The sequence below is a fragment of the Phoenix dactylifera genome, chromosome 13 (genome assembly GCF_051530095.1).
Source record: "Phoenix dactylifera cultivar Ajwa chromosome 13, Ajwa_hap1_PhDact_Kaust_v1.1, whole genome shotgun sequence".
Classification (NCBI taxonomy): domain Eukaryota; kingdom Viridiplantae; phylum Streptophyta; class Magnoliopsida; order Arecales; family Arecaceae; genus Phoenix; species Phoenix dactylifera.
In genome coordinates this window covers 1,124,408-1,135,554 of record NC_143202.1, presented here as the reverse complement: position 1 = coordinate 1,135,554, position 11,147 = coordinate 1,124,408, and the positions used below count along the sequence as shown (strand labels likewise).

The 11,147-nt window shown below is 42.7% G+C and overlaps 1 protein-coding gene across 2 annotated transcripts; it reads right to left on the bottom strand.

Moving 5' to 3' along the window:
* Positions 1–5,519: 5,519 nt before the first annotated feature.
* Positions 5,520–10,055, bottom strand: LOC103698789 (putative 3-beta-hydroxysteroid-Delta(8),Delta(7)-isomerase). Of its 2 annotated transcripts, XM_008780838.5 has the most exons (4): positions 9,774–10,055; positions 8,956–9,102; positions 8,739–8,847; positions 5,520–6,026 (listed from the first exon to the last, which is right to left on the bottom strand). In XM_008780838.5, the coding sequence occupies exons 1-4, from the start codon at positions 9,916–9,918 to the stop codon at positions 5,768–5,770; spliced, it is 660 nt and encodes a 219-aa protein (XP_008779060.1). In that variant the 5' UTR covers positions 9,919–10,055; the 3' UTR covers positions 5,520–5,767. The 2 variants fall into 2 exon arrangements, with proteins under 2 accessions (XP_008779060.1, XP_088566051.1); XM_088709925.2 differs by lacking the exon at positions 8,956–9,102 and having other exon boundaries at positions 9,774–10,051.
* Between the last annotated feature and the right edge of the window lie 1,092 nt (positions 10,056–11,147).

The window sequence follows — 11,147 nt, the reverse complement described above, 5'->3', positions numbered from 1 at the left end:
TGGAAGCGGCAATATTTCCTAGGATTGCGGTAAGCTCCGGAATCCCTTATCGGGGGCGGAGGCCGGAAATAATCTCGGCCCTCGTCTCCATTAGGATCTCTATCCGGGGAGCGTTGAGGGGAGTGTAATTCTCATACCTCCCTGGCGGTACCCGTGGCCGTGCTAGAGATCTTGGTCGGGGTGGGGACCTTGGTCTGCGCTGTCCCTGCTGCCGAGGTGGACTCCTTAGCCGCGGCAAGTTTTTGATTCGGCGGGGAGACAGGCTTCGCTGGCGGCCGCGCTCCTCGCGGCGTTTCTTCTGCTTCTTTGAAGCCTGCTCGGTCGCACCCCGCCTGGAGGCGATGGCCTCCTCAGCCTTTGCATACTTCCGAGCTCGGATTAGCATTTCGGTGAAGTCAGCAGGAAAGCTCTTCTCGATGGAGAAGAGAAATCTGTAGGAGCGAGCCCCAGTCTTTAGTGCCGACATGGCTATCGATTAGTCGAGCTCGCGAACCTCCCAGGTTACAGCGGGGAAGCGGTCGAGGTACTTCCTGAGAGATTCACCCTCCCGTTGCCTGACGTCCAGGAGGGAGTCCGACGTTCGCCGTTGGCGCCGGCTGGCAGCAAATTTGGTGGCGAATTGCCTGCCGAGCTGCTCAAAAGAGGAGACCGTGCTCGGCTTTAGCCCAGAAAACCAAAGCCGAGCCATTTTCCTAAGAGTTGCTGGGAAGGCCTTGCAGAGCACAGCCTCCGAAGACCCTTACAGTGCCATAAGGGCTCTGTAGCTCTCCAAATGATCGAGGGGGTCGGCAGTCCCGTTGTAGGGCTCCACTTGGGGCATTTTGAATCTGGGTGGAACCGGCTCATCCTCGATCTAGCGGAAGAAGGGGGACTTGGTGGTAAACTCGAAGTCACCCTCGCGCCTTGCCTTTCTGCTGTGAAGCGCCTCAATTTGGCGCTCAAGGTTCTCGACCTTCCTGTCGAGTTTTCCAACCTGGGAGATTGCCACAGTAGTTTGTTCCGGCTCACGGCGGTCCGGGGCCGACTCGGCCTCCGAAAACTGTAGCCTCCTGTCTATGCTCCTCCCCGGCAATTCTCTCCGAGGGGACGCCCGGGCCGAGTCTTAGCGACAGCATCGCTCTTCGTTGTTGGCCCTTGAGGAGCCGTGAAGGTTTTGGCCCTGGGGCACCGGTCCATTTGGGGGGAGCACTGGCCGGAGCCGGGCCTGCGAAGGCGGCATAGGTGGGGCTTCCCCACGTTGCAGTCCTTGAACAGCGGTGGCCAAGGCCTGAACCTGCTGGACCAGGACATTGAACTGTTCCGACTGGACCTGGGGAGTTGGATCAGCTGGAGATGGCGAGTTCCGGACAGAGTGTCCGGGGCTTTGTGGGAGACGCCGGGAGACATTAGAGGCTCCTTTACTTCTCAATTTCATGGCCACGACTCGGGCCCTTTCTCTAGCACCAACTGTTGCTGGAAATTGGACCCGGAGGCGACCGTCGGCTGAGAAGAGGGAGCTCCAGTGCTGGAACAGCAGGAGGAGGCGGTCCGTCGGCGGGCGGCGTTCTCCGAAAGACTTGCAACAAGCCGGTGGCCGGGGTTTCCAGCGCCGACCCTCCGATGCTTAAGTCAGAGGGGGCTAATATGTTAGAGGAGAGGGGAGGTATGCCTTTTCTGGGTTTCAGAGTTCAACCCCCTCTAAGGTGGAGGGGTTCCCCTTTTATAGAGGGGTATTGTATTACCTGTGAAATGACGGGGCAAATGGTTCTTTTTTGGTCATAATTGAACACGATCGTGTGCATTAATATAGTGTCGTGGGAGATCAAATCAAAGTCAGTGAGTCGTCATGGTGATCAGACGTGGCGGAGTCGCTCAACTGCCTGCCGTAGAGGGCTTGAGATCCGTAGATAACAAGCGCATTGATTGTTGAGTGAACCGGAGATCAGCAGAGGCCATACGCTTTAATGGTTGAGTGAACCGGAGATCAGCAGAGGTCATACGCTTTAATGGTTGAGTGAGCCGGAGAACAGAACAGGCCATGCACATTAATTGTTGACGGCGAAGCACGGTATGGTCTCCGGTTGAGCTACGCAAGGGCGTGACGTTAGTAGGTGAGCGGCAAGGTTGGGCTTTTGAAGCTAGGCTCCCGAAGGAGATTAGACCGAGGTCGAATACTATGACGGGGCGTCTCAGAGTCCAGTATTTGGTCGGGCGCCGAGCTGAGCTAGTCGCCTTCAGGTCGGGCGCCTTCTGGTCGGGCACCTCCTGGTCGGGCGCCCGCAGGTTGTTCTGGGATAACTTAGTTTTTCCCCTGACAGTTGGTTTGTACAATAAATATGTTTGTGTATGGTTGCTAGTTGATTGAATTCGTAATTTTTATAATGTCTAATTTTGTCATTGTCATATGTTAGAGTGTCATAGACATGTGAATGCAAGTTTCTTTGGTTTATTTGGTTGTAAAACTACGGTAATGTTTATGGAATATGGCAGGTTGGAAGGTTAGCTCACTGCTCCATTTTAGGATGATGGAATACTTTCCACTTATGTTACTAACCAAATAGGTGAACTGCAATTGCGACTTTTAATTATAACAAACAAATACTAAAAAGTTACTTGCTGCAACTACGGTCCATGCAAACCAAACACTGGATTTATAACACCAAATCCAGTAATTTTACGATGTAATCCCAAATATATGTAGATGAGAGTTGCAAATATCCAAACAAGCCCACATAATACAATGTTATAAAAATTTGGCATGTCTAGTAAGTTAAAGATTTACCCACACTTAGATTGCAACTTCAAAACCACGACAACATTGCATGCTAGTACTAGATGCAAGGATTGAGGGTAGGTCTTTGGTGCGAAAGATCATTTTATCTTACATACACATGTTAATGTGGGATTTTCTGGCATCGCACAATGCAACGGAGTTAAAGGAAAAACTTTGTTGCTTGATGAATTGAGTCTGAATCTTCTATGGTGCACATTATGCATCTTAGAGATCTGTGCATGCTCCTATAACCACCATGTAGCTCATCTTGGAAGTAGATGGCTCTCACACAGTTTTTCAGTCTTGCATGTTCTGTACTTCAACATAATGCTCTCTCTAGCCTTTCTAACATGTAGTTTATGGATTAGAAGCCTTTTATTTTCAAGATGAGCAATATGGCGGCTATCCAAAGATTCACGGCTTTTTATGGTGCAAAACATAGCATTATAGTGATCTGGAGTGAAACGGATCCCAAGTAAATTTTGAAAAAATTGATGTGAGAGTCCAATCCCATCTAGATTAAAGAGTGAGCGATAGAAAAAGAGCAATCACATTGTCCTTTCAGTTTCTCGATTTCAATCATCATAAAGCTCCTCCCTCATAGCTTCCTCCATCTCTTTTAACCATTTCACTAACTGAGAATCGGACCCTCCACCTCATTCTCCTTCACCATAGACTCCATCTCTCCTCTCCTCGTCTCCTTGGCTCCTCAATCCTCAATGGCAACCAACTTAAATATGGTAGCGATGATTGCCGTCATATTTTGTAGCCAATTGGCCAATACAATCATTAGTGGATTGAATTGGAGCAATAATAACATGAAGTGCATAGTAGGCTTGGTTGATTGTAAAGAGATTTTAGTATTTGTGATTAATTACCTTATAATATTAATGGTTTGGCAATTGCTAAAATTTTATAGTCTAGTGCCCATCTTCAAACAAGAGCAACATTTTTATCTTGAAAACCATAAAGGTGGGCCCTGGCTGGCATAGAATCACAAAACCCCTAAGGGCTTGTTTGGTTCGCGGGAAAAGGAGGGGAAAAAGTGTGGTCAACGGAAAAGTAATGAGATGCCTCTTGTTTGGTTGGAGTTTTCAAAGGAGAGAAACGAGAAAATTGTATTCCCATAGGAATATGATTCTCACATTTCATAGGAAAGTCTTTCTAATGAGAAACATGGGAAAGTTACCTTCCCATGAGGCGGGAATCACTCTATTTTTACTTTTTTCCAAAAAAATCCTTCAGCATTAAAAAAGCATTAAAGAGGCATTAAAGACCTAATTTTTATTAAGGGCATAATAGGAATTATACATAACTTTTCCAGGAAAGTGGATGACCAACCAAACATAAGCACTTTGGAAATTTGTCACTTTTCTATGATCAATCAAACATGTCAAAAGTACTTGCCTAGGCATCCTCTTCCTGGGAATTTGTTTCCCAAGAATTATATTCCTAGGAGGGAAAATGCTTTCCGCAAACCAAACGAGCCCTAAAATTAAGGATCAACTAGAGTGCATTTGAAATAATAGGCAATTTTCTTTAGCGTTTATTGTTTTTTTTCTCTTTTCCTTTAATGATTTAGTTATTCAATGGCACAAACCTCCATCGTGGATGCACCTGCCTCCAAAAGTCTATGTAGTTCGGGGTTGTGTAACCACTTCTTGCTGTTATATAATACAAGGTATCTTTACTTTTAGTTGTTGTTTGTCTACAAGAGGGAGCTGGTGAAAGAATAGCTTCTGGGGCTGGAGTCAAAGGAGCTTGAATAGACATCGAAATCATAATAGAAACTAGGCCTGCGAGCAGCGAGTGCCCTTTGTAAGTTGGGACTTTGAAAATAAGATTTTTTTTTTCCATTGTTAGGAAGGATCGAGCGAAGAGAAGAGGATTTAGCTTTGGCTTTGGTGCATTTCATGTAACAGGTTTGTAATCCTAATCCATCAGTGCCGTAGATAAATGGGTATCGATTAATTCACAAGATTGAATGGCCAAGTCATTGGCAAAAAAAAAAAAAAAGAAGTTCGCATATGCATTGGCAATACTAAGCCCCTTTTTCTGCTATGGGGTCTGACAAATCTTGGCTCATCATTGCATCTTGCTGTCGTCCCAGCACTTCGCATTGAATAAGAGTTCGATCAAAATAATCATTGAAGAAGTGTCAAAATTATGCAAGTATATTTTCCCCTTTCCAAAAGGAGAGGGAGAAGAAAATAGAGGGGGAGAGGGAGTAGTTTACGAACTCCTAGCCATTTAGAGTTGGGATATATTTCAAGCCACATTGCATGTTATGAAACCAATATTTGACAATTCTGAAATCTAAAGATTGCATCTGTTACAACCCATGATCGCTGTGGAGGAGCAGAGGATGAAGCCACAAGAGAGTACACAGAGAGGGCTGGCGGTTCTCGGTGAACTCGTAGATGGAGAAGGGAGCAGAAAAGGAGAAAAAAGAAAAAAAAGGAGAAAAAAGAAAGAGAGAAAAACTGGCTCTCGATGCCAAATATGATGCCCAGATACCCTAGACATGTCACTCAACTGGAAGGGAAGATTGTTTAGCCTGCATCAAATCAACAGAGAGGATCTTTCAATAGCTAGAGCTCAAAGTGGATGGGTGGATCACACAAGCTTGCATGCTTCCATCGTCACCATAGCAAAATGCTTGCAGTTCTGCCACCATATTTATGTAAATTGTGCCCAGAGACAGTAAATAAGATTGTGAAGGAAAGATACTGCAGTAACATTCATTCCTCAAATGGTCATCATCAGATGGCAAATTTCCTAATGCCATAATATTATTAATGTCACATGCTTCGAATCTTATGCAATGCTTGGTAAAATTAAAACAACAAAGCTTCCAGTGGCCTGTAAATCACCAAACAAGAATCCCTACCACAGTAATGCAAGAGTTTCAGTCAATGAAATCTAGTTCCACAAAGAGCATGAACCATAAATAAGGTCATTACATTCACTGGAAGTTTGGAATTTTCTCCTCCCCAAGACCCGAGCAGTGGTTCCTCAAAGAGGCTTTGTCTTCTTCTCAACTTTAAATGCTGCATTAATCTTATTCCAACTCCTGATTGCAATGAGTGTCGGTATGATAACCCAAGAGCTGTTTGCTCCGATGTAGTATGCCCAATAGTAATACAGGCTTGTCGAGAAGTTGTCACCCTCTAATAATGCAGTTATGAAGTAAACCAAACATCCATAAAGCTGGCCAAGACATATCGCAAATTGAAGAATGTAACTGTACGGTTTCCTTGATGCAATTGCGTACCTGTTGAGTATCAAAACACTCTAATAAGCGAGAGAAATGAGAAACAAAAACATTGCTATTCTTCTACCATGCAGACGAAATACAGCAGTTTGAGGTAGTGCATCATCACCATTACAAGAAAGAAATTATTCAATGTTTAGAATGAACACTACAAGAATAAAGTGCGTCTCATGCAGATGGACCTAGGTATGATGGTTCCATGCAGCACACACTGAGAAAACTTCACTTTCACAGTTCAATGAAAAACAAGTAAATTTTAGACATCTGAGAGGATGACCATATCAGGAAGACAACCGCCCCCAGTTTTTTTGTTTGATTTACTATGAGAAACCAAAAGACTGACCTTCCCATGCCCCCGTTCAACTCAATGCCAATGACTTCGTCAGCCTTCTCTATCCATGACTTCATATTTTCCATTTTACAATTCTAACCCTCACTTGCGAACTAGGCTTTTGACTATTACTGTGTCTACTATACTTTTATCTTTTACTTCGCTCTCAATTGTCCTCACCCTTAAAATCAAGAATTGATCCTAGGTCTATGGTGATCCCACTACCCAATTCCTGATCTCAGTAGACATAAACTTCCTAATAACAGCAGGTTAATCATGCCCTAACCATGCAACACCATGATGATAAGGTGTTCATTCAAGGAGAAAGCAAGATTTTATATCACTATTAAAAAGCAAACAAATTATTTTAATAAAAGCATTGAGGATATCCATGATGTCACACCTTCAGATGAAATAAATAGACATGCTACATCAAGTACATTCAACTCTTGAAGAACTGGCTATGCTGCACTTCTTAAAGCTTTTAAAGATCCCTCCCTCAGGACATCAAAGAATACTTCATTAAACCATTGATTGACCATATTCATGGCATTCTAACAAAACTCTTACTAATCTCTCTGGATATACTCGTTGGTTCATTGCTTCTCTACAGATTCATTTAATGACTTGTGCAATCTAGTCAACCTCAGAAGCATGCTTCCCTTAAAACAGCAAAGATATTCTTCCTGGCAAACACATCCACCTTGATATGGTACTTGGCCTCTAACAAGCCACCGGAACAAATCTACGGTAATCAATGCCTTAATGTTTGTTAAGATAATAGCTGAACATGTTACTTACAAGTAAATTCAAATTGCAAAGGAATGAATTGTAAGCAATAAATAGATTAAGTATACACCCTCAAATGCAGATGATTTAAACCATTCAGTAACATTCATAAGCAAAGCTGGACCAAGGGACATCCGCAGAGAGAACTGAGGAAGGGCACAAGAATATGAGGTTTAAATGGTCATTAACAAAAGTCGAACTTTAAGTTACCTAAGGTAGCTAAATATAGGAAATGTTGTGAGTATATTGTGAAGATGTCACGAGATATATCTTTTCTAGTAATGAATGTTGGAGTTGCTACAACACCTCTAGCAAGGTTTAGAGCATTACATGGAATTGGTAGTTTCAACTGGATCATATTGTGCCGAACCAAGACAATTCCCACATACTGGCATCAAATGACAACAATAAAAACACGACCTTTTGCGAGAACACCCAAATATACGAGAAAAATAACTCTATTACCATTCTAGAATACTTTAGAATGCTTAATAATGTTAAAAGACATATTTTTAACATGGAAGTTACAAATTCAACTCATGCATATAAATCTGCATCTGAAAGTATTTCTTTATCCTGTATGCCCATGTTGATAATTATGAATAAATGCATATATTCACTGTGTTCACAATCCTGCTCATAAGCACACATAATAGTAAAATGAAGCTTGCACAATGTGATAAAAGCCACCATAGATTCAAGATTCAAAATAGAGCAGTAAAGTGATCACAGACTTAAAAAGTACGTACATCAGGGTGAAGATTTTGCACATTCAAGTGCTGATATAAAGTTACAAACAATATTTTGGTTAGTCTATAATGTTTTTAATGGTCAACCTATAGAAGATATGCTGAAAAACAAAATAAAGAGTTATTCTAGTCAATCCATGTGAAACCTGATCAAATAAAAAAACATGAGTATGCTTAAATTCTTCAAAGTTTAATCTCCTCTTTCTAGTGCTTTCACTCTCTAAAATCCTCTAACAATTTATATCATTAACATACATTATCAAAATAAGAAATAGCCAAAATAGCCAATATTAAACCTGATCTGAACAACAAACCTGGACTTTTAATGAATGGAGTTTTGCATGACGGTTACTCCGAATGGCAAGGTTTAAATGCATGTAGCCTTACCTAGTTCTCATGTGAAAAATTAAATGGATGTAGCCTTGCATGCTGGTTACTTGAAAATTAAACTATGCTTCCAAGTTAAACCTGATGACAAAACCTTATTTTAAATGGGTGATGTAGTTCTGCATGCTGGTAACTCTGAATACCAAGGTTTGAATGCATGAGGCCTTTCCCTTTCCAAAGTCAAAATTAAACTATAGTTCAAAATAAACCTGATCTAATAGCAAAACCTTGAATTTAGATAAATATAGTTTTCACCCATGCTGGTTACTCTGGATATCAAGGTATGCATGGAGCCCTATCCCTTTGCGGAGTCAAAGTTTAACCATACTTCCACGTTTCATAGACACTTCAAACTAAATAACATGTCAAGCTACTCTGAATATTTTTCAAAAACTATTTATCATGAAGGTAGCAAAACTCAGTAATCAAGAAAGAGTACGTGATTCAAAGTCTTACACAGCGAGAAGGCTAGCTGGACCCTCTATGACAGCAGTGATCCCTTCAACAGTAACCACTCCAGCATCTCTCGCTGCATATCTGGAGTCACCTTTGCTATATTCCTTCCCTGCATTGTCAGGTCATGCCATCAAACATAAAATTAACAACTCAAGCTCCGAGAAATTCCATTTCGGCATTCAAAGGAACATCTGGAATGTAGTACACAAAAACTTACAGACTTCAGCCAAAAAGTGCGGAGTTTTCTCCTTGTAAAACCCTGGGGAAAAAGCAAAATAGCCCTCAAGGATAATGTGAGTCAGACCCGTAAATGCCCACCAGCACATAAGCAACCTATCAGTCTTTGATATCTTTGACAGTCGCCCTAAAACAAAAGTTTTTTTAAAAAAAAATCAGCACAAATCAAATCATTTTTTTTAAAAAAAAAATTCTATTATGAACAACTAGCGCAAGTGTTAACAGAGGTAGTACAAGTCCTGCAACAACAAGCCTAGCAACTCATCTTTCCAAGGTCTCATCTTTCATTACATTCAGCATGGACTTGTTAAAAGAAAATAGCAGATAACAATATTCTGAACAGTTAAAACTCTTTAGGGATAAATCACATAGTAATTGGCCAAAAGATGAAACTTTTCTTACCTACTATCTGTATATTCCCCCTTTATTATGATTCCAGATGGGTTTAACTGATTCCAAGACTAAAAGATGGAGTGCGATCAGCTTTCACACTCATTATCACATAATCATTAGGAGAAATAAACAGAGGGGAAAATCATTGCTAAATATTAGGGATATAAGCAAATCTAGAGTGCAAACAGAAAAGTTTAAGAAAGATAGAGCAGATAGATAGATCGTAAACAAGATCAGATGTTTCCACGGAATCTCTGTGACAATTTCACAAACACTTGCATGCTCCTCCCGACCATTGACAACAGGATCTCGGGCATGTTAGAGACCAAGATCATCAACTAAAGAAGGAAAGGCCCACAGGAATGGAAGAAGGAGGAAGAGGAGGAAGTGGAGTAGAGTGGGTACCGGAAAAGAGCCAGAGGAGGGCGACGCCGACAAGGGAGGTGCCAAGGTAGGGCACGAGGATGTCCTTCTGGGAGAGGAAGCACGGGACGTAACCCGGGAGATGGAGTTCCCTCGGCACGTACGGGTGCTCGAACGCCGTCGCCATTTCCGACTCCCTTCCTCTCTCTTGGCGTCCGCTCGCGTTCTACCTTACTCTGCTGAGGTTCAGACGGAGCTTGGTCTCAATGAGAAATAGAGAGGACTCGGGGTAGAACGCGGGGTTCAAAAGGGATCAAAGATCTCGCTCCGGATCTTCCTACCTACCACCGGTCGTATTTTTAAAATTTCTTTTTGTCGGATTCCAATCTATCACGTGTTTTCTTATCTTATCCCTGGATGCCGTATAAAGAATGGAAAACGATCTTTGCTTAAATAATGGATACTTTTTTCTGCGGTGTCACTCAATATTTAACCGTTTAACCCATGTAATTTCCCTCCATCCATTGCGTGCAAGATTAGGCTGCTTCACATTTAGATTTTTAACCTATTTATTAAATAAGCTAGATTCAAATTGATAAATTTTTGCTCTATTATATATCAAATTTGATATATATATATATATATATATATATATATATATATATATATATATATATATATATATATATATATATATATATATATATATATATATATGATCCTGTTGCTGGAAACTGGACCCGGGGGCGACCGCTGGCTGGAAAGGAGGAGCTTCGGCAGATGGTGCGTCGGCGGGCTGCATCCTCCGGGAGACCTGCAAGAAACCGGTGGTCGGGGTTTCCGACGCCGACCCTCCGATGCTTAAGTCAGAGGGGGCCTTAATGGAGAAGGAGGGAGTGTGTGTAGAAGTCAAAGTCAGAAGTCCCCAGTCCCCGCTTCAGAGGAAGAAGTTCCCTTTTTATAGGAGGGGTGCCAGGGTTACCTGCGATGTGACTGGAGGAATTAAAGGATTATCGTCATTATTGGGCGTGATCGTGTGCATTGATGAGTTGTCGTGGATGACTGGACGGAATTGACTGAGTCAACGAGTTGCCGTGGATGGCCTAAGATTTTGGGCAGGCAGGAGGTCTGTAGAGATCGTGCGCATTTAATTGCTAACAGTCGCTCAGGCGGAGGTCGCGGGATTGGATCCCGGAAGAAGAGGAGAGGGGCTTGATTCCCAGTGAAGTGGAGAGGTCTGCTTCATCCTTCGACTGGGTCTTCTTCGGACGTAAGGTCGATCGGGCTCAACTTAGCTGAGATCAGGGCTGCAAGGCTGTGAGCTCTGAGGCCGGGCGCACTTAGGTCGGACGCCTTGAGGTCGGGCGCCCTTGAGGTCGGGCGCCTTTGAGGTCGGGCGCCCTTGAGGTCGGGCGC

Coding starts and splice junctions, on each gene's coding strand:
- LOC103698789 (XM_008780838.5), bottom strand. CDS start 9,918: ATGGCGACGGCGTTCGAGCACCCGTACGTGCCGAGGGAACTCCATCTC. Junction 8,848..8,955: donor GCACTTTTTGGCTGAAGTCT/GTAAGTTTTTGT, acceptor CTGACAATGCAG/GGAAGGAATATAGCAAAGGT. Junction 6,027..8,738: donor CCAGCTAGCCTTCTCGCTGT/GTAAGACTTTGA, acceptor GATACTCAACAG/GTACGCAATTGCATCAAGGA.